Source organism: Chenopodium album, chromosome 6 (genome assembly GCF_948465745.1).
Source record: "Chenopodium album chromosome 6, dcCheAlbu1.1, whole genome shotgun sequence".
Lineage (NCBI taxonomy): Eukaryota > Viridiplantae > Streptophyta > Magnoliopsida > Caryophyllales > Amaranthaceae > Chenopodium > Chenopodium album.
The window spans coordinates 77809193-77832052 of record NC_137839.1 but is presented as its reverse complement, the minus strand read 5'-3'; the positions used below and the strand labels follow the sequence as shown (position 1 = coordinate 77832052).

Sequence of the window (22860 nt, the reverse complement as noted above, 5' to 3'; positions counted from 1 at the left end):
CTTCTACCAGCAAGCACGGCATAACAAGTTGAAGTTTTCCTGTAACAACTAAATGCTTCAAGTTTTCTGGTAAAAATGTATAAATTATACATATCAAATAGAATCCATCATGTAAATGCCTTGAAATCCTATATTTTGGTTCACTTGTTAAATGCTGCTCTTCTTAGTGTGCTGGCCATTATGATTATACTCGATATGTTGTCCCACTTCTAGCTTTCGACCTGACTTGTTTCCTTGACATAATCCCTCATGATTTTTGTGTTCGAGTCGTTAACCATCTGCATATACAGGTCAGTGATTTAATGAGATGATAGAAAACAACAGCTGTAAGATAGTTTAAGATAAACACCAGAAAGCCTTTCTGGGATGTCACTATTGGAGAACTAGTGATTTTCCGTGGTACTGCTAAAGTATGTAGTGTGGTCAACTCCTTTCATCCAGAATTAGTAGTCACATTAACTAGTTTATTGGGAAAAATCTGTTACATTTACTAAAAAGTTTTGCTTGGGATTCCTGAGTTAAGATGGAGTTTATTTTGGTACCTTGACAGCCAGCCGATTCAAGTTGTCCCACTCAAAGTCGTTCTTGCAGTAAGCAGAGCGAACCTGGATAAAGTACGAATCAGAACTGGATTTTCACAACTTAACTACTTAAGTAGATAACCTTAAAGAAGCATGTTAAGGACTGACCTCGAGAATTCGTAGTGCTGAAACAGTGATGTTTTGTGTTCGTTTCAAAGCAAGTCACTTGTTAGTTGCTTGAATCATGTTGAGAATTATTGTTGAGGTTAAAGAAACATACCTAAGCTTTTATGCATTGGGGATTCTCTCATTAAATCTGCACAAAATTTGTCTCCATCTTTCAGAGAGTGTCTATCCAAGAATTCCATCAAATCCTTGTAGGCTTCAGGGTTATAGCTCTGCTCTGACAATACAAAGTTATCAGAATTGAAATTTAAGTTCACATTATTCTGAACTGTAATCAGTGTAATGTCTCTTCTCTGGCACAGTTGATATTTTGTGTTGGGTAATTCTGATCGGATAATCGGATATGGGGTGCTGTTGTCAGGTCTACTCACCACGGCCACACACACAGCACAACGCCTATACACACATTCTCATAATGCAAAGGTTGTTATATACACCTGGGTGCACAGTGCACCCAAGGTATTTTTTGCTCATTTTGATGATTAAATGAGGATGATCATCGCTCATTTAATCACCAAATGAGCAGAAAAATAACCTTGGTGCATCTTGCACGCGGGTGTATATAAAAAATTTCATCGTAATGATCATAAGTCATAGTAGGAAAGTCTGAAAAGAAATGTAAGAAGCAGAAATTGTTGAGTTACCTCAAGTTGGGCAGAAACTATCTTGACTGCAATGTAAGTGAAGAACTGGTGGAGATTATCTGCTGCCTGCGCTTCCGGAGATGCTTCTCCAAATCCTGCAGGAAATGAAAAGTGAGTGACAGATGAGTGCAAGAACAAAACAGTTCATGTTTTTTTTTTCCTTATTCGTGCCTCCGAAAAGTCTCCCATGAATTTCGACCCTGTAGCCTACAGGGTCGAAAACTCGTACCTCAAAAGAGAGGGAGAAGGGAGTAAAGGAGAAAAGTTTACCAGGGACAAACATCTTGCCACAGTGCAGATGAGTAGGCAAAGAAGTTCTGAACTTCCATGGAATTGATGTGTGAGATTTAGTGATGTTTGGTTTTGGTGTTAGAAAAGAGGGAGGAGAACAAAGCCTAAAGATAGCAGAGGATTCCATTGATGAAACTTGAAAAAAAAAAAAAAACTGAGTTTTGCTGCCACAAATGCAAAGCTAAATATCATCCATAAATTGACTTGATATTGATATTGAGTTCAACTAAAAAATATCTTTGTCCCATTCTAGAAAAATAAATAAATAAATAAATAAAATCTAAAGCCTTGTTGTCATTAAATTTAAAAATTGCAAAGTAAATTTTTTGTAGAATATATGATCAACTCATTTGTGATGACAAATTATCAATGAGTAATGATTTGTGAAGTAGATAAATGATTTAATTATTGCTCTTTATTTTTCTGGTTTTGGAGGATTTTCAATGACTGAAGTCTTATTATGACCATACAATATACTAGTACTTCGTATCTTTTATTTATTTATTTATTTATTATTATTTTTATACTCGTATAAATTTATCTTCAAAATTACTCTATTATAATTAGGTTTTTTTAGAAAATAACACCATAAATTTTGCAAAAAGTGGATTATAACACCAACAAAAAAAGAACTTTGATTATAACACCACAAAAAAACACAAAAGATGGATTTCACCACCACTTAACGGTTCTTTGGATGAAAACCGTTAGTAGGGCCCTCAAATTACACGTGTCAATAATCTAATGGTTTAAAAAAAAACCTAATAAAAATAAAAAGAAATTTTTTTTTAAAAAAAAAAAAACCTTAAACCTTAACCTAACCAAGCCCCACCACCGGCACCACCTGCCCTCGCCACCGACAGCCCAAACCCAGCCGCAGCACACCCCTTGCCCCCACCAAAACCAGCGACTCAACCCCTTCTCCATCCTCGAAAACCAACCCAGCCCCATAACCACCTCACGCACCACATCAACCCACCAAAGCAAAGCAGCACTTCGCGCACCGCATCGACCCACGCTACTACCTCGCGCAGTGCACCATCCTACATAACCACCTGGCGCACTACACCTCCACATCGACCTCGCGCACTCAAGAGAGCAATTTGGATTCAATTATAAGCAATTATGGTTTTAGGGTTTGTCGATTTCGATTGTTTTAGGGGTGGAGGTGGCTGCTGTGGTGGTTTTCGGCAAGGGGGAAAAGAGTTAGGAAAGGGTTTGTTGATTTGGAGAAAGGGAAGGGCGTGGCTGAGTGGTTCTACCCGTGAAAGCAGCGGGTTTCGGCAGCGGTGGAGAGAGTTCGGCTGCCGGCGGTGGAAGATAGGGCTGCCGGCGGTGGAGGAGTATGGCTGGGTTAGGTTTTAGTTTTTTTTTTAAAACCAATAAAGCATTGACACGTGTTCAAAGTGAGCCCCACTAACGGATTCCATCCAAGAATCCGTTAAGTGGTGGTGAAATCAAATTTTTGTATTTTTATGTGGTGTTGTAATAAAAATTTGAGATTTTGTGGTGTTATAATCCATTTTTCGAAAAATTTGTGGTGTTATTTTCTAAAAAAACCTTATAATTATCACAAGAATATCGAACCAAACTACACCCCAAAATACAAATAGTGAATTATCTAGGGGGTTACTGATAATAGAAGAAAATACAAGTTGGTATCCAATATCAAAACTTGTTAATATCAAGGAGTTTTTGATAAATTCTTAAGCAAAAACTCGCTTTCTCTCTCCTCTATCACCACTAACATTACCTACTGGCTACTGCATCACCACTAACATCATCACTAACACGACTATCTGACCACTACCACCAATCGAACACTGCACAGCCATTAGTACCACTAGACCACTGTCGCACCTCCACGAGCACCACTTTTTCCCCAAGGGAGTAAGGGGTTAGTGTAGGCTCACTTTACATATGTCCTACTAGCTAGGGTGTCTTTTGTTTGGCCGCCAACCAGTTTAGACTATCGATTGTGGATGGTCAGCAAGGCCGTGGGAGGGGAGGAGAGACAAGATTTATATGGATACCAATGCAGTCATTTGAAATCATACACAGAGAATTTTGCTAAAAGACTAATCTAAAGCAAAAGTACAATTAAAAGGAAACTAAAACTCAAAAAACTCTCTACCAAACATCAAAACACTAGAACAAAATCCAAAATCCTATTAAAAAAAAAAAGGTTTGCAACTTTGCATATGTGCTATCCTTGAACAACCTTAGCCATGCCATATGCAGCAGCAGAAGCCAGAGCACCAATCAGCGCGGTTTGAAGAGCACTCTTGATCGGTTTACTGCCAGTGAAGTGGCCTTTCGCGTAACCAAAGATGAACAGCGCGATTAAGGTTACAATAATGGATGCAACCATAGCTTTCATTGCCACAGGGATGAACATGTAAGGAAATAGGGGGACTAAACCACCAATTATGTAGGCTATGCCTATTGTAAATGCACTTTGTAGGGCTCTTCTTGGGTCTGGCTTCTCCAAACCTAGCTCAAATCTGCAACATTGTTCATCACAATTAGTATAATCCGCGTAAAATCATCAAATTCAATGTTGGCAGTACGTTTAATGTAAATTACAACATACTTCAAAGAATCGTGATGATATAACTTCGGTTTGTATCTTTAATAATCAATGTCGTGTAATCGTATGTAAAATTACTCCAATTATGAGTTTACTATGACCAAAATTTGAGATCAATAAAATTAGCCAATCCACATAATCAACCTATGAACCTCCAACCAATATAGAGTATGGACACTTCATTTTGGATCAAAGTCACGATTTTTCACAATATAGCCAAATCCGACACTTGAATACGTACCCAGTACCCAAACCCGAGTGTTGATTTGGCAAGTAGCAATAGAAAGTCAACCGTGACCAACATTATATGTAAGCTCAAGGGCACTGCCAAGAAACAGAGAAAATGCTGGTAAATCTAGGAGAGAAAATAGGCATTGTCTCAAGGTTAAGTCAGTCTGATATATCGTATAATATAGGGTATGTAAAAAGCTGCAAAGTCAGAATTCAGGAGTTTGGCTAATTTGGGGACCTCAAAGATTGGACCTAAGCTTATTTGATGCTCAGATTCTGGCTTATACCTCTGTGTAAGATTCCATTTTCCAAATATTTATTTTAGCATGCATATACATGAGAGACCAATACAATTAAGCCAGGCTAAAGACATTTGTATTTTGATCATTTTCAAGGTAAAAGAGAATCCATTCATTATGCTTATTCTCATTCTCCATAAATCAAAGTTTATAATTCTTTCTAGCAATTTTTATATGGTGTCACACATTTCAAATCTCATGGATTGAGTGTACAAATAAAGATTCCGAACTTTTATTATTCAACAAAGTTTTTGTCAATAACTACTCTAGCCATCAATGATAATAATAACTAATATTCTAAAGATGTTACTATCCCCGTTTCATATTATTTGCAACGATTAGACATTTTTTCTCTCTACTTCATGTCAAATCGTTGCAAATAATGTGAAACGGAGGTAGTATATTGCATTGGTAGTTTCAATATGCCCCCCTCTGCACGACAACCACCACCCTCCACAAGAATCCACTTGTCTTGCATCCTCTTCCCCTTTACCACCAGCGGAACCTCATCCCTTTCCCCCTTCTAAGGATAGGTGTACGTGTACAAGATAATACTTCGTAGAAATTATGCTTAGCACTAGGCCAAATCGCCCAATTGGCCTTGATATCAAAGTGGTAAAACATGTATAATCTTGGTCGATAATTTATAAGACAAAGGGAATACACAATAGTGTCAATAGATGTACACTTTGTATGAAGCATATATTTAGTGAGCAATTTCTCATTGATTTGAGCTAATTATTTTTTCTTATTCGGTTCAGTTCAATTCAGCTCATTAAATTAGAACAGACCCTAAGTCAGACTACTACTATTCCACATAATTCCGAAATCCTTCGTATGGGATAAAAATGAAAATTACATACAAGATGCCAAATATTACTAGGGGTTCAATATTAATCCAACTAAATACAAAAAACAAATTAAAAGACAATGATGCTGCGTTGACAACCTAGTCGTCTAGTCATAATCACAATTTTGTCCAATTCCTAACTATGAATATTAGTGAATCTCTTTAAAGAGAAAAACTACAAAACTTTGTGACTTGTAATGCACTTAAAGATGTCATCTGAATCAATTTAACTAACAATAATTCAAACGATTTAAATTAATAAATTAGGGATTTATAAGCAAGCTAGAGTTATGGTTACACTACCTAAATCACTAAATGTGCCTTTTGTGAATTACCTAATGTTGCTATTGTTTTTGTTGCTATCCTGCTCTTGTATTCCATATATGGAGAGGAAATTGTGCTAGTAATTTTAGATACAACTCATTTTTGATGGACCAACCATTTTATGAAAAGCGTCAATGACTCAATGCTTATATCTATAACGTGTCTAGCATCCAATACGAGTACTTATTAGATATAAAACGAAGATTACGGGCCGTATAAATACGTGCAATTATCTACTAACTTTGAGGGTAGAGAAAAAGAGGACTAACTTCATCATAAAGTCAAGCCAAGCTTGAGGCTTTCTTCTAAGAGCATTTACAACAGGAGCATACTCATGTGGCTCTATTCCATACTGCGCCAATATCTCTGCTACCTCAGCAGCCTCTGCATTTATCAACCATTTTATTATTTTCATCATGTTTCAATTTTAAATGTATACATGCTTATATTATCTCCAACCCAAAAAAAAAATGCAATAGATGAATTAAATTAAATAGACAACTAGATTTAGATTTTTTAGACCCATCTAGGGCCTGTTCTGATATACTGAGCTATTGGAGCTGAACTGAACTAAACTGAAATTAAGTTGAAGAAAATGTAACCTTAGTCCTTTAGTCAACATTTCATTAATAAATATTTATTTTTAAATGCAGTACTTGTACTTTTTTCGTAACACAATACATCAACATAATATCTTGCCTATCCATATGAATATAGAGCCATTTAGGCAATAGTCATAGTGCACATTTTACTAATACTCATTTTCGAGTTTCAACACGCATTACACATTTTACTAATACTCGTTTTTAACATGCACTTAATACTCCATGTTTTCAAACATTATATGCGAATTTAAAATACACCAATCTTTGCACCCGAGTATATATAAGAATCTCTCGTACACTCGAGAGTCAATAATCCATATCACGTAACTGAAATATAGGTAGGTCAAGATCTTTAATTTAGCGATATCCTAGTTCAACATTTAATTATTCAATGCAAGATGTGACTCCCACTATCAACAAATATGTCATCACGTTTTGTATATTATCTTTGAATACTTTAATTATTGTGATTGTGATAATGTGGAATAAAGATAACCACAAAATTCTCGTAAACAAAAACTAACAAACAAAAAGATAATGACCAAAGCAAATAAGGTAAACACCTGTATCAGGCACTGATATTATCTCGTCTTGTTCTCTCTTCAATTCCATTGCATAATGATCTGCCTCACTCTTCGCCGCCAAATACCTTCAAAATTAATTTAATTAAATTAATTCATTAGAGAATTAATCAATAATTAACAAATCAACATATTTGCTAATCTTATGCTGTAATGTACTTTGGTCAAATATTTCATGGATATTCTCCTACAAACTTGGGTCATAGGATCATATCCATTTTGACCAGATACCTTAAAAAGTTGTACTACCTCTGTTACATATCTGGCAAATGATACCCTAAAGTTACAACTAATATGTAACAAAAATACTACGTAAAATGACAGGGTGTCTAAGTTATTCGAATTATTTTTCGCAAAAATAAGGGGAAGGGAATGGAGTTTAATTTGGCATGATTTCAAATATCAATTTTTTTTTTTTTTAATTTACTGGAGATATTAATATCTTTAACGATAAATAATTGTAAAATAAATTGAAATCTGAAATAGATACCTAATATACATTCATATAAGTATTAAATCTAAGTAACTTGTATGAATAGTATTAAAGTCAAAACGTATAAACTTTAAAGTAATAATAAAAAAAAAGTAACGTACCCGCCAAGGCCCATGGAGATGGCGCCGGCAGCGACTTCGGCGATGCCGGCAGTGAGGACAATAGAGGAGGAGGCATTAGCCCCGGACAAGCCGGCGGCGAGGGCGAAAGGGACAGTAAGGCCGTCGGACACACCAATGATAATGTCACGCACAACTTCTCCTGCGGTAAAATGCTTCTCTTTGTGTTGGTCTAAGAGTGCCGTTTTTTGGGACACTGAGGTTGCTGTAAAAGCCATTTCGATTTCACTCTTTCCTTTCTTTTTTTGATAAAAATGAATGATTACTGAAATGTGATTTTTTTTTGGGGGGGGGGGGGGGTGGTTTATAAAGGGGGGAAAGGAAAAGGCAGAAGATTTTATGAAAAAAAAATGATTAAAGAAAAAAGGAAAGGAGAGTGTGGTGAATTGGCTGAAGTTGGTAAGTCAGTCACTCGAGATTTTATTTGTTTGGTTTTGCATAATTGTTAGAGAATCTTTCATATTCTAAGATGTGTTCACAACTGATAAATTTCATCAAATCTAATATTGCTTCCCAAAAAAAAAAAAAGGCTAGTAGAGTTTATTGCCTAAATAACTTTTTGTGGTTCATTGCATTTAACTATAGTATACAAGTATTACTTTTGTACCAATTGGTTGTTGGTGTAGTGGTGATTGGGACTACACTTGGTAGGGAGGACTCGTGTTCGATCCCCCGCAACAACAATCGGGAGGGGACTGAACCTAACCACCCAGAACTGATCCCCGAATCCGGATTAGCCCAAAGGGTGAACCGGGTAGAACACCAAAAAAAAAAGTATTACTTTTGTTTTTTTAGTTGACACTGTTTGACTTTTACACTATTCATATACTACACTTTAACTCACTTTTGCGATTTATAGATACGATAAAATATAGTTATCTTGGATCTTGTTTGAATCGTCTCGATATATATTTTATTAATATCGCATTTTTATAATTTTACAATATTTATACTACGTAATTGGAGATATTAAGCGTTAAAACCATGCATTGAGAAGCGTGATAATAGAAAGGTGTCAACTAAATAAAACGAAGGTAGTATATGCCTATAATCTCTCTAACTTGGATGATAGCGAGCTTTTGTTGATAAGAAATTAGCATAATGTATGGAGTATGGACTAACCTTATTTGGGCTTCATTCTTTTTGGACTTAAACCTTAATGTGGGCTCGAATGTTTCAAAAGCATATCATTGAAGGAAACAAATGGGTGTAACATCTAAAAGAAGCTCTATTGTACAGTATTTATTTAGATATCCAAGTCCTAAGAAGGGTGGCTTAAAGTACTGGACCTGCTATTGCTTTGCTTCAAAGCAAACATATACCATGAATCAAATTGGGAAATAGAATACGAGGAAGTAGTTTGCTTTCGATTTACCCTCTTTGGATGGATAAAGTGGAGGAAGTAATCAATATAATTCAACTTATTTTAACTTAAGTAAACTTATTCGTTTATACTATTTTTAAATCGTGGAAATAAGGTAAGTGGAAATAAGGTGATCATATATAATAAGGCCTTAGAAATATTAATACAAAATGATAACAACTTGGCTATAAAGTTATACGGAGTAATATGAAAACTAACTAACATATAAATTGTCTGCTAATATGCAACTCGGATCGATTGGCTTCGCGATAAAGAAGGAATAAACACTACTTTTGGCCATTTTGAACTCCATAGCAAGGGACGACTATGATTAATAATAACTGCAATAAGAGGTGAATACGGTGGAGCCAGTTTATAAGCATCGAGCGTGCTAATATCTACAGTAATCAATATCATTGTTCAATTTAGATTTTGGTGGGAATTTAAAACCCATCTAAGAGTTTCAACCATTAACTTAGACTTTTAATTAAGTTAGTCCAATGACATGCTGCTATTGGAACTAGTATGACAAGATGATTACGGGATTTAATCCCATCACCTTTCCTTAGCTTTACAAAGTGTAACTTTTGCTTCTTTTTTTTTATACTTATCACACCGTGTTAAATTCAGAGCCTGTATTATATTACTCGATTATTAAAAACTGATTTCAGCACCCCGAAATTTGGTTTTGTCATATCTCTGTTACGTTAGAATAGCATTTATTAGATACTCGGATAAGATATTAGGTGGATGAGAATAATTGCATAATAATGTATATTTGCAACGTCGAACATCACCAAATAAGATGATTCTAGTAGCATTGACTAAGTCTCGACATTCCATACTTGACAATAAAATTTAATCAACGTCAAATCATAGCAATTTTCAATTGATGTCTAATAAGTTAGTGGATAGCCACTAATTGCATCAACGCATAACACATGTACTCGTATCACCAAATGCTATTGACATACGGAGTATTTGTTTGCCACCATTTTTCTTGCACAACTAATTTCTACTGTGTTGTTTACTGCCTTTTTTTTTTATTCTTATACTGCAAGTATTAAGACTTTCTAGCTAATTGATTGTACTTGAGGGTACAATTCGTACATATTTGACCTACTTTAATCACTTTTAATATTTGTATTTAAATCTCAAGAGTACACAAAAAGAAAGTTTATTATGTACAGATTTTTACTCCTTTGTTGATTAAATGAGCAAATGACCCTGGGTGTACGGCAAATCCGGATGTATATAACAAAATCTACTAAAAATTTAATCATATTGTTTTTGTTGAAAAATACTTTCACATTGGATATTATGTTATGTTATTTGGGATAAATCAATAGTCTGAGTGACAATCTAAAGTCAAGCTTATCCATATTCAAATCATATAATTTCTGTTATACTAAAATTACTAGGGATATTTTGATATATTTTATATCTCTTGGTATTGTATCTTGATTATAATCATATCAAAGAGATTGTAACACTATAAATTATTGCATCTTTTTATAATTTAAGATTTTTAATATTGTCTCTTTCAACCTTACAATCCGATTCTTCCCGTATATCTTATAAAGGCTAGACATACATCAAGTCTCTACCATTCATGTTAATTATGTACAAGTATAATAATTAGCTAGTTAAACTAGTTAATCAATACGAGTATTGTAATAGCAAAACGAGGTTGAAATGGATTGAGATATTTATAAGGGTATATGTGTCCTAAAATTGATGAAAATAACGGAAGATGAAGAGATGGATCTACAACAGTAGTATTAGTTACATGTCCAAAATAAAGTGGGCCATAATAAAAACCTATAGTATAATAATCTACTCAACACAAATGAACAGTTGAACACGTAGTAAACACAATTCTCACGCGCCACCTTTGTCTTATTTGATAATCTCATCTCATATGATTGCGCCAGAGTTGTATGCATCATGTGTGCTACCGTTGGAACTTGCCGACAATTATTAACTGTTTGTTTTTTTAAAAAAATTTCTTTGATTATTATTTTTTGAATTTCTATTACTTTACTTTAATTAAACACCACCGTATAGATCTATCAACTTCAACTAACTTGGTACTCTGTATTTTAAAACCATCATGTAATATAATCTTAATAAATTAGCTTTGTTGTTAGCTTTTTCATTAATTAACTTGTAACAAGTATAGCTCACTTTTTTGACAAAAATAGGTCATACATTATCCTTTTATGTAGTCAACAACTCAACTACTTCGTAGTAATTATTTTAGACTTTCCTATGATGGTAACTAGCGTAATTAACATTATTTTCTTTTCACTTTATTTATACTAATTTCAAAAACATAGTCCGTGTGTATAAAGTAGCGTATATACATAGTGTACCAGTGGATCAAAAGTGTTTGTAAAGACTGAAGAGTATAAGCTATTTACCTTAATTTGAGATGTGATGTGGGGATATTTTAGTATGCAAGGAGCTCAAGGTATGTTCCATCTATGGGCATGGTCACCCTTGATGTTTGTCAAGTGGATAAGGGAGATTGTCCACTTGTATAGGAATATAATCTAGTGAAAAAATTGATAAAAGATGGAGTTCGCCTAATATGTTATATATATAATCACTATCGTGGTTTAAGCGTTTTGATTATCATGCCGGTTTTGACATTCCGTACAATAACTAAGTTCAGTTTATAACTAAAATATGCTTAAAAGTTTAAATTAGTTTATATAGGTTTAAAAGTTTTGCTAAAAACAAACACACGCAAAATAGGGTCGAAATTCGTTCATCATATTGTCAATTGTGTAACTTGTGTTAGCTCGAGTCAATGATAACCAATGTAATGTTCAAAAAAATCAAAATTGATTTGATTCAATTCAATTTGACCTCTTTTAACAAAAAAAAAAAAAAAAAAAAAAAAAAAAAAAGGAATTTGCATATCAAACAAGAAATTGAAAAGTTATATTCAGCAAAATCAAGTTTCATCAAAGTTTATAGGATGTCCGTATTAACTGATTGCTGCAATATATATAGCATAGTTAAGAAATAGAAATGTAGCTCCCCATATTAACTAAATGCTAATACACAATTTCTTTATTGGGGCTTATAATACATATCTATATTAAATAACATTGTCTTTAATTACGCACAATTAATGTATTATTATAGTAAAAATGATACAAATAAATGTGTATTCACCTTTTGAAATAAGTTTTCACATAATAATGCACTTCCTTATGTGTGGTATTACAAAATTAATTAGAATAAGATGCATAATAAGGGTTTGTTCTGATTTACTGAAACAACTAAACTGAAGTGAACTAATTGAGGCTGAATTGAACTGAACTGAATAAAGCTGAAATGAATTGTTTATGTGAGATGAAAATTAGAACTGAACTGAAATTAAGCTGAACAAAACAATCCCTAATTCCATGCAGTTCTTATATTAAATTCAATTTACGAAATATACCATGCTCAAACTAAACATTTAATGACAGTCGGACACTAGTGCACATTGTTATTTTCTTAACTCGATTCCCACATATCTGAAGTACTCTAAAGAAACTAAATTTAAAAGAACATATACTCGTAATATAAACTTAATAAAAGCTTGTCTGTTAATTTTAGAAGATTTTAAGACCGATTTTCATTGTCTAGCGTTGGGAGAGACCAAAACAACAACAACAACAACAAAAGCAATTTCATACATCCTTTTTGATACCTTGACAATTTAAGACACTTTTAGGAAGTTAGGATTAGGAGGATTTACCTCATGTCATTACCATCATGTACTAATTGAAAATAAGCTTAATTAGGACAGGTGGACAGCTAATATATTTTGTCACCTTCTACATTAGTTAGTTGTAAAAAGGAAATAATTAATCACGTAGTATTAATTAAGTAGTAAATACATGATTAATTGACAAATTTATACACTTATACAGTTATTATACGATACAATTTCCCCATAAAAAACCAGGAGTTATAATTTTTTTTTTTCATTGTTCTGCAACTTCTGTTTCATCTCCCATCATCAATTTTCTCTCTCCTCCCTCAAATCTGCCACACTCTTCTTGTGTGAAAGAGGGAAGAGTTTTATTTAATACTAAAATTTATAGTCTTTTAATTTTAATTAATTACTCAAAATCTTATAATAAAAAAAAGTGGGAGTTTTGCTTTTAGAAGAGGGGGAATAATTTTCTTTTCTTTGATTGAGCATTTAAAGCAATCAAAACATACCCTTCTCAACAAAGCTTCTATCTTTGTCTTCCTTACTCTTTAATAAATCTTTCATTTTCTGGGAATTTTCTTAATTGTTTTTTGAAGATTTTGAGGTCAATTACAGGGGAAATTCACCCACAAGTAAGTTCATTTTATTCTTTATTTTAATCAATTTTGTATTTTTTTTGCTTAAAATATTGTTATGAATATGCTGTTTTTTTACCTGAATTTGGAATTATTGTGTGAGAAAGATGGAAGTTTGAAATAAAGTTCTAATTTTATGTTTTTTCTGTTGAAAGTTTGAATTTTTCCGTGGAAATATGAATGATTCTTTCATGTGATGGCAGCAATTTTGGGTTTTTAATTTCAACTTTTTTTTTTTTTCACTTAAAATGTGCTGAAATTGTGTAGATATGGCAGTTCTTAATTTTGACCAGTTATTCAGTTTGTACTTTGAATTATGCTTTTGTTATGTGAATTGAATTTATTTTCGTGGGTATTATTTATTCTGGAAATGTATTGTTGAAAGGTTTGATTTATGAATCAATTCATATTTTGTTTCTAATTGAAATTAATGTCTTTGGTTTTTAGTTGTTCAAGCTGCGTCTTTTTTAGGATATAATTCACTTTCATGTGAAATATTGAATATTGAATCAATTCATAAACCTTGAAAAAACTTATGTTGATATATGGAAATCATAGGCAATGCAAATTGGCCTATATCTTGAAGATGCATTATATGTTATTGACCCTTCTCTTAATCATATAGATCATTGATGGTTGCAAACTAGGTAGAATTACTCGATTAAGCTTCGAAATTCCAATGTGTTCGAACGAGGTTTCGTTTGAGCTTTGAGGCAATATTTCATAGCTTATGTGGTGTTCTGATGTAATAATCATTGTGATTCTTGCTTGAACCCATTGCTGCATATTTACTGTAATTTTGTTCAAGTGTTAACATGATTCAGTGAAATTTTGTTGATGTAGATATAGTTCTTGTGGATTTGTGGGTGACATTTCCTGATCACATACATATAGGAAGTTTATTAGGAGGCGCCGAACTTCTGAAGAAATAGGATGGCTTCCGTCTCTGATATAGCGGTTTCTGCCGGCTTTAATATTTTAAGTGCATTCGTCTTCTTGTTGGCGTTTGCACTTCTGAGGATTCAACCTTTCAACGATAGAGTTTACTTTCCAAAATGGTATCTCAGGGGGTTAAGAAACAGCCCACTTCACACAGGAGCATTTGTGAGCAAATTTGTCAATGTGGACTTCAAGTCCTACTTGAAATTCTTAAATTGGATGCCAGATGCCATCAAAATGCCTGAATCGGAGCTCATTGAGCATGCTGGATTGGATTCAGTGGTTTACTTGCGGATATATTTGATAGGGTATGCAGCCACTTGTAGATTAGTGCTTCCTTGGTGCACCATCTTTGCATTCTGTTGTTTGTTGTAGCAATGTACTCAAAACTCTTGGTTTGTCTTAGATGCATCATGCATGAGATCACTCAGATTTATTTATTAGCTATTGAAGTTTAACATAAGGTTTGATTTTCTTTCTTAACAAGAGTTTCTAATAACTTAGATGGGAGGTTGTATAAGATGGCATTGACATGGCAGCTATTAAGATCAACTTAATGTTTTCTTTCTGTCATGCATTTTAGCTAAACAAGAATGTTTAGATAGGGTTGAACTTTGAAGTTTCTTTAGGTGATGTAAATTTCTTGAAGTCAAAATAATTTAAAGTGATCGATAAAAACCAATGTCTGAGAGGCACATATCCTAAGAATGATGGTTTTATTCATATGTTTGAGATGATAGTAGGGAAAGCAGTGGGTGAAGTTATCTAGGATATTGCATGTCAAGGTTTGAGTCGGGAAATTTAATTCAGTCTGTCGGCACTTAGCACTGTTGGCTTATGAGCTTCCAGCCATGTAAGGATGTAACTGTGGATGTTCAGCATCTTCTGTTTCATTTATTTGAGAAAGCAGTACTGGAGAAAATTTTATTCAATTGCTGAGAACAACATATTAGAAGAATTAATCATGCTGCTTTTGTCTGTAGACATGCATCTGTTTTAATTACTATTATATTATTATTAGTTTTGATTCCTTTCGTTTTTGTTTGTTTGTTTGTTTGTTTGTTTGCAGACTTAAGATTTTTGTCCCTGTTACGGTGTTTGCAATGTTGGTTTTATTTCCAGTCAATTTTACAAATGATACATTACAAGTATCAAAAGCAGTCTTCAACGGCATTGATAAGCTGTCAATTTCAAATATACCGCTTGAATCTCCAAGGTTTGGACCTCTTTTAAGTCTGGGCTCTATCTCCTTGAGATTATCGTATACTTCATATTACTTTGGTTATGCTGTCTGACCTGTAATTCTATTCTTTTGCTCCCAAATATATTTCCTCTTTGACTATAATGGTTTATAATAATGACATACTACATTACTACCTCCTTCTATTTGGGTTCTACTAAGAGCTGAGGTATATAGATTAAGAAATATTGAAAGGGGTTGTAGACTTGTAGTTCGAAAAAGATGGTGAATAAACTGATTAAGTATGAGTGATGGAGTAATAAGGCGTGCAAGTTTAAGAAAAGGTGGATATAGTAATAGAGAGTGAGTGGAAAGGTGTAAATACTTTGGGGTATGAGGGGTAAGGAAAAACAAAAGTCTTAAATGGAATGCAAGTTAAACAAAAAAGGGGTAAGATAGTGGGTGCTAGTGTGCTATATTCAAATAAGCCATCGACCATGGTGTTAGGGGGTTGGATGTCTATCATCTGCTAAATCAAGATCATAACAACACATATTATGGGGTTCATTGCTGACAGATTTGTTGAGGTTGAGATGTATGCAGAATTATTTTGGATAAAATACAATGCTTGATCAAAGTAGTGGCGTATCATAAATAAAACCTTAGATCTTATATTCATGGATTGTTTTTGCTCACCTGTTAGTTGCTTTTAAATTACAGGTTTTGGGCTCATTTAGTCGTGGAATATGCCATTACATTTTGGTCATGCTATGTTCTGTATAAAGAGTATGCAAAGGTTACAGCTATGCGACTGCAGTTTATGGCAGCAGAAAAACGTCGTCCTGATCAGTTTACAGTAAGATCATCTTTTGTCAAGATGAAATTTCTAGCTGTTAGCCTTTTTGACTGTGTGTCATGATGTGGACTACGTGGTCAACGTGGATATATACCATGTATATGATGTTAAAGGATTAGACTAGCATGTATAGCAATGTATAGCATCTTCAGTCTCTTGCGATTCGGTTTTTAGCTCTTAACTTATGTGAGTCACACCTCCTTATGTCCAGATCCCTACAGTTGCAGCGAGACTTCTCTTACTATAAAATGACTGAGAAATAGTCATTGACTACCGGTCTTCCTCCCTAATAAACAAGAGCTATAAGACATTCTTTAGGAACATTTAAATTTTTGATAGTCACTGTAGTTGTAAACTGAATATTTGTGTAACGAGACTAATGACGATTCATTGAGTTTAGAATAGGATGCAATTATGTTCCCATGTTCTATAGATAACTAATTTCTAGTTTTGAAAATGATATCATTTGTAGAATGTAACATCAATAGGTTTTTACTTGCATTGTGGAAAGAAATGAAAGTGAGTGAAGGTAGAACTCGTAGAAGTGAAAGAAATGATTTACAATTAGTGCCGTGCTGATTTGTGTTTATTCAAGCATAATACATGCATCTGATTTGTAACTTGAACCATTTATCACCAATTATCTTCGTCAACCTTCCTTTTCTGTGATGATATCTTGATTGATTTATTTCCAGGTCCTTGTACGGAATATTCCCCCTGATGCTGATGAATCAATTAGTGAGCTTGTGGAGCACTTTTTTCTGGTCAATCACCCTGATCATTATCTCACGCATCAGGTCAGGCATCTTCAGTTTCTTGCTCCCTTTTATTTATTGAATCTATGCACGTTAAGTGTTAATGCTCACGAGGGGTCAACTTTGAAATTCAGGTGGTTCATAATGCAAATAAGCTGTCAGATTTAGTTGAACAGAGGAAAAAGAAGCAAAATTGGCTGGATTACTACGAACTAAAGTTTTCTAGAAAGCCGGATCAACGGCCCATGACGAAGGTATTATTACTGCAATATGCAGCCATGCAATGGTTCGTTTAACACACATATTAACATCTAATGCAAATTCTTTTCTTGATATTGCAGACTGGATTTCTTGGCCTATTTGGACAAAAAGTTGATGCCATAGATTATAATGCTTCTGAAATTGAGAGACTAAATAAAGAAGTGAGTTCCATTTTTAGCTTTTCTGGTTCTTTTGTTTGTCTAATTTGTACATTTGAATAAAATTATACAAGATATGAAGCAAATATGATTTCTACTTTCAAGCTCTTCATTTTTTAGTTTTTTACAATAAGAATCTTAATAAAGGATAGTAATTTTTGCAATCACACAAGCGAGGCACATGAGCTTGAACATTGTCATTAGTTGTACCATGCTATTATCTATCCACTCTGCTTTTGATGAGAGAATATTATTTGTGTGAAGAAAATTGTGTACCAAACAGAGAAATTTTTTGCTGAAATATGCTTTTGGAATCCAGTGAAGTCAATAAGTGCTTCCTCCCTGTACCTGATATGTTTCCTAGTATTGGGTGGGAGGGTCATTAAGGCTTGGGAACATCTTAGTAAGTCAGGAGACAGTAAGTATTGGAAGGGGATGACTGAAAATTAGGGGACATATCGGAAACAGCAATGCCCTCACTTGTGTTGGTTGTGCACTCCCTTCCCTTTTAGAAAGTAGTAGAAGGAGCTGCAAATCGGTTGTAAATCTACTGCCAGTGGCTGATTCACCGAGCTCCATGGGGCTGGATCACTAGCTTTCCAGTCAGCCTTTCCATGGCATGAGTCTCCCTAACTCTCTCTTTCTCGTCCTTTGCTTAATTGCCTTTGCCATTTTATATCTGGCAGTTTTAATTGATAGATTTATCGCTGGTGCTTGTCCATGTTTTCTTGCAGCATAAGTTAATATAAGTTTGTTTAAAATGATTAATGGACCCTATTTTATCGCGTATTTTCATAGAGTTCACTTGTTTTGATTGAATCTCTTCATGCCAGATTGCTGAAGAAAGAGAGAGAGTTGAAAATGATGCAAAGTCTATTATGCCTGCTGCTTTTGTTTCCTTTAAGACTCGATGGGGTGCGGCTGTATGTGCACAGACTCATCAAACCAGAAATCCAACGATTTGGTTGACTGGATGGGCCCCAGAGCCACGTGATGTCTATTGGCCCAACTTAGCTATTCCATACGTTCATCTCAGCATCCGAAGGCTGATAATGTCTGTTGCATTTTTCTTTCTGACATTTTTCTTCATGATCCCAATTGCCTTAGTACAATCACTGGCAAGCATTGAGGGAATTCAGAAATATGCTCCATTTTTAAATTTTATTGTAAAGCGGTAAGTCTGCTTAGCCTGTAAATTAATTACGTTCTGTGAATATGTTAAATTGATTTAAACCATGTTGATAGAAAGAGATGAACTCTTTTTTAAAAGATAACAATTTTTTAATTCAACCAGTTCGACATAGATTGTACGTGTGTTATCTTATTAATTGATTATTACCTGATAACATTGGTCTGATGCTAATTGCTGTAGTTACCCTCTTGCTCATTGTACGTGTGTTATCTTATTATTACCTTATGTACTTCTCTTGCTGCCTTTTCAAATTATTTCCCGGTAGGCAAAATTGTTTCTCTGATAGACTGAATAGCTTCTTGTTTTGTTTGAATTCTGCATCAATAAACATCTTTCTCCTTCCTATAGTACTTCTCTCTTGAACTCTTAATAATATTGATAGTTGTGATATCTCACATCTTATTATAAAATTGATGAAGTAACAAATTTAGTATTATAGAAATAGGCACAAACATTGTTAAGGTACCACCGTACCATGTATGAACCGTTTAACATCTTTGATTTTGTATGAATTTTTACATGTGATTGATTTCATCTCTGATTAAGAAATAATGTTGATTGTAATGACTTGTTGTCTGAAAACCATTATTCCTTCCTCGCTGATTAAGGGAATTATTCACCATGCAGGGACTTTATCAAGTCATTCCTTCAGGGCTTCCTACCTGGACTTGTTTTAAAGCTTTTCCTCATCTTCCTGCCGGCAATATTGATGATGATGTCTAAATTTGAAGGCTATGAAGCATTATCCATTCTAGAAAGAAGATCGGCTTCGAGATATTATTTGTTCAACTTTGTCAATGTATTCCTTGTTAGTGTTTTAGCTGGTACTGCATTGCAACAACTGAAGACATTCCTTAAATCGCCACCAAATAAGTATGTGACTTTCAATCTATGTGTTATCCGACTTGTTCTTTTGTGATCCTGTGGATGAATGCAGAATATCGTAACTAATATATTATATCTGTACATATATTACAAATCTATTCCACATACATATAATCCTGCATGTATACATTTATAAACCTATATAAATTTGTGTACCTTAAATTTATAGATCGAACTTGCATATTGTCCTTGTGTTTGGTAATTTAATTGTTTTTTCATCTTTTAATTGATTGTAACAAAGTTGTACAAGAATTAAATGGGATAATTGACCCTATTACCTTATTGAAACTTCCTATCAATAATATTATTGGTTGCTTATATAGATTCTTTTGAATCAGTTATGTAGTGTAGATCATCTTATGTGAAATTCCATTTGATGCTCTGACTTAACAGGATCTTTGAGATTGTCGGTATCGGGATTCCAATGAAAGCAACTTTCTTCATAACTTACATAATGATTGATGGGTGGGCTGGTGTTGCTGGTGAGATACTGAGATTAAAACCTTTGATTATATACCACTTGAAGAATTGGTTCTTGGTGAAGACTGAGAAGGACAGGGAGGCAGCAATGGATGCAGGAAGCATTGGGTTTGACACTGGGGAGCCTCAGATACAATTGTATATATTGTTGGCTTTTGTTTATGCTGTGGTCTCTCCAATTATATTGCCGTTCATTTTGGTCTTCTTTGGCTTCTCTTACCTTGTGTACAGACATCAGGTTAGTGATTATTATTGTTTTCTTAAAATCCAGTAACATTAAGTGAACACAAATTCATGTATTATTCTTTACAAGAAACTTTTTCATGAAAGCTTTGTCAGATTCACTGTGTTTTAGGCTTCATTTTATTTTTAAAAAAACTGAAGGCTGCTTTAATGAGCTTATTAGCCCTTATTTTGTTAACTCATGTCTCTACATATTTTTGTGGTAAACTCGTCTCTCCTGAAGCTTACATTTTAGGTGAAAAGAACATAATCCTTAATGTGTGGTATGATGTGAGCTTATCCCTTTAGCATGCACTTAATTGTTACCAGCTCAAATTGGGTGTGGTTCAGAGTTTTCTTTAGGTGAAAAGAACAAAATCTTTAATGTGTCATTTTAAGTGATTGGTTGCATGATTGCAGATCATAAACGTTTACAACCAGGAGTATGAAAGTGCTGGTGCTTTCTGGCCTGCTGTCCATGGACGAATTATTACTGCAATGGTTTTCTCTCAGTTGCTTCTGATGGGATTGTTGAGCACTAAGAGGGCTGCTTCATCAACACCATTTCTCATTGCACTTCCAATTCTTACCATATGGTTTCATAGGTACTGCAAGGGTCGATTCGAGCCAGCATTCAAGACTTATCCTCTACAGGTCAGTCAGAGAACATTGATAATTGATTAATGATATAATAATCGATTGCGCCACTTTTGCTTAACATAGATGATTTAAGCCAATATATAATACACATCCTTCATTTAACTTGTTTTTAATTTTTTTTAATGGCTTAAGAAACTCTGGACTCTTTAATAGTTTCTAGGTAGTTGTGTTTGATCTGGGTCTGCAGTGTGGTATTGGTTAGGCGGGGATATTCAACAATTCCTCGTTTTCCTACTGAACACTCATTAGAGTTTGGATAAGCTCATCAATTAGCATCGTCTGGCTGCATAGAAATCTACCTTTGCACAAGTGCAAGCTAGAACAATTAGAGCAGGAAGGCACATGCGTAAATTACTAAGTTCTACTCCCTCTCTTTTAATAAAGTGTAGGATTAAATGTTCAAAGAAGCTGTACTTTTATAACCCCTCTGCCAAACAATATATTTCATATAAACTGCAAACAATTGAACTGGCTGTAAGTATTTAAGTTCCTTTGAATGGAAAACTAACTTTGAATGAAGAATGCTCTTGGACTTCGCTACAAATAGAATTGAGAGAAAGGTTCTAAGTTCCTCTATATTTGCGGCCGGTTATATATATTGGTCTAAGTTAGGAGCTAGGGCATCCAAGTATCATGGCACATACTGTCATGGGTTTTTGGTGCGGATAGTGGAGTTTGTATGACATGATTAAATTGGGCACTTATTGGGTTATGGTCAGGGTCTTGGGCACAGTCGACCCTTCATTTCACCTAAGTGTTCGCGTCAGATTTTGAGACTATGACATGGCACATGGGTATGAATACTTGAGACTTCACTCTTCATTAAATATCAAAGCCTTGAGAACTTGTCATAAAAGAGCTGTCTGATGCTTAGAGATGTAACTGTGTCCAACCAACAGCTCCCCTTCCCTGCCTTTTGGCCCGTCCCCTTCATCTGTGTACTTTTGTACTTACCTCCCACCCTCTCCCCTCCCTGCAGGAACCCCTGGTTAGGAAAGAGTAATTCAAATAGCTATTTTGTTTACTATGGCAATTTCATATGATATGTTTCAATCGTCAGTAGTCTTCACACTTTTCATTATTTTAGAATGACTAATACTGTGTTTCCTGGAATTTTCAGGAAGCAATGATGAAAGATACGCTAGAACGTGCAAGGGATCCCGGCTTCAACTTGAAAGCCTACCTTCAGAATGCCTATATTCATCCTGTGTTTAAAGACGAGGGTGATGAAGATGATGCTGTTCAGAACAAGTTGGAGATGGAAGCCGAGCTTGTTCCTACTAGACGCCAGTCAAGAAGAAACACTCCAGTGCCAAGCAAAATGAGCAAATCATCTTCAACTTCTCCAAGTAAACACGTCGATCTATGAAGAGTGTGAGAAAACTCATGGGTAATGAGCTTAGTTCATAGCAAAGAATTACAGCATTGTAGTCAGATTGTGCAGGCAAATGCACCAGTAGGTCTGTTTTTGTACTTTTTAGGGAGGGAATGTAGTATGGTAGATCTTATGGTTCTCTATCGTTGTTTCTCCCTGCTCGTTCACTCGTGTTCATGTGTAAAGCACTGACTGTCTCTTGCATGTAAATTACTTCAGCTGTTCTGGTCTATTAATGTCAAAACCTGCTTCAAGCTGGTAATTTTCTGCTGCAATTTTTTTATTCTATTTTATGTGATATACTCCTGAATTGAATTTGTGAAGCACTAAAATCTACAAATGTTATGATTAATTAGCGGTTAAAATGATAATTTTTTACCATCAAACACCTTATATATACTGGTGTTATGAAATCAATTATGGTATTCCCTTCGTTTTTATTTATTT

At 34.4% G+C, this 22860-nt stretch overlaps 3 protein-coding genes across 4 annotated transcripts; 1 reads left to right on the top strand and 2 right to left on the bottom strand.

The window, feature by feature from the left end:
• Positions 1–34: 34 nt before the first annotated feature.
• Positions 35–1902, bottom strand: LOC145636457 (chaperonin-like RBCX protein 1, chloroplastic). Its single transcript, XM_081688030.1, has 6 exons — positions 1622–1902; positions 1352–1446; positions 802–919; positions 690–706; positions 543–605; positions 35–278 (listed from the first exon to the last, which is right to left on the bottom strand). The coding sequence occupies exons 1-6, from the start codon at positions 1767–1769 to the stop codon at positions 210–212; spliced, it is 510 nt and encodes a 169-aa protein (XP_081544156.1). The 5' UTR covers positions 1770–1902; the 3' UTR covers positions 35–209.
• Positions 1903–3686: 1784 nt separating this feature from the next.
• LOC145636454 (vacuolar iron transporter 1-like) lies at positions 3687–8199 on the bottom strand. The gene is made up of 4 exons (XM_081688027.1): positions 7717–8199; positions 7105–7190; positions 6206–6320; positions 3687–4146 (listed from the first exon to the last, which is right to left on the bottom strand). Exons 1-4 carry the CDS (start codon positions 7950–7952, stop codon positions 3849–3851), a joined length of 735 nt encoding a protein of 244 aa, XP_081544153.1. The 5' UTR covers positions 7953–8199; the 3' UTR covers positions 3687–3848.
• Positions 8200–13100: 4901 nt separating this feature from the next.
• Positions 13101–22688, top strand: LOC145636453 (hyperosmolality-gated Ca2+ permeable channel 1.1-like). 2 transcript variants are annotated; one of them, XM_081688026.1, is made up of 12 exons: positions 13101–13447; positions 14345–14697; positions 15459–15605; positions 16290–16425; positions 17121–17222; positions 17315–17434; positions 17522–17602; positions 18433–18773; positions 19419–19664; positions 20070–20394; positions 20799–21032; positions 22159–22688. In XM_081688026.1, the coding sequence occupies exons 2-12, from the start codon at positions 14384–14386 to the stop codon at positions 22405–22407; spliced, it is 2295 nt and encodes a 764-aa protein (XP_081544152.1). In that variant the 5' UTR covers positions 13101–13447; positions 14345–14383; the 3' UTR covers positions 22408–22688. The 2 variants fall into 2 exon arrangements, with proteins under 2 accessions (XP_081544152.1, XP_081544151.1); XM_081688025.1 differs by having other exon boundaries at positions 14294–14697.
• Positions 22689–22860: the final 172 nt, after the last annotated feature.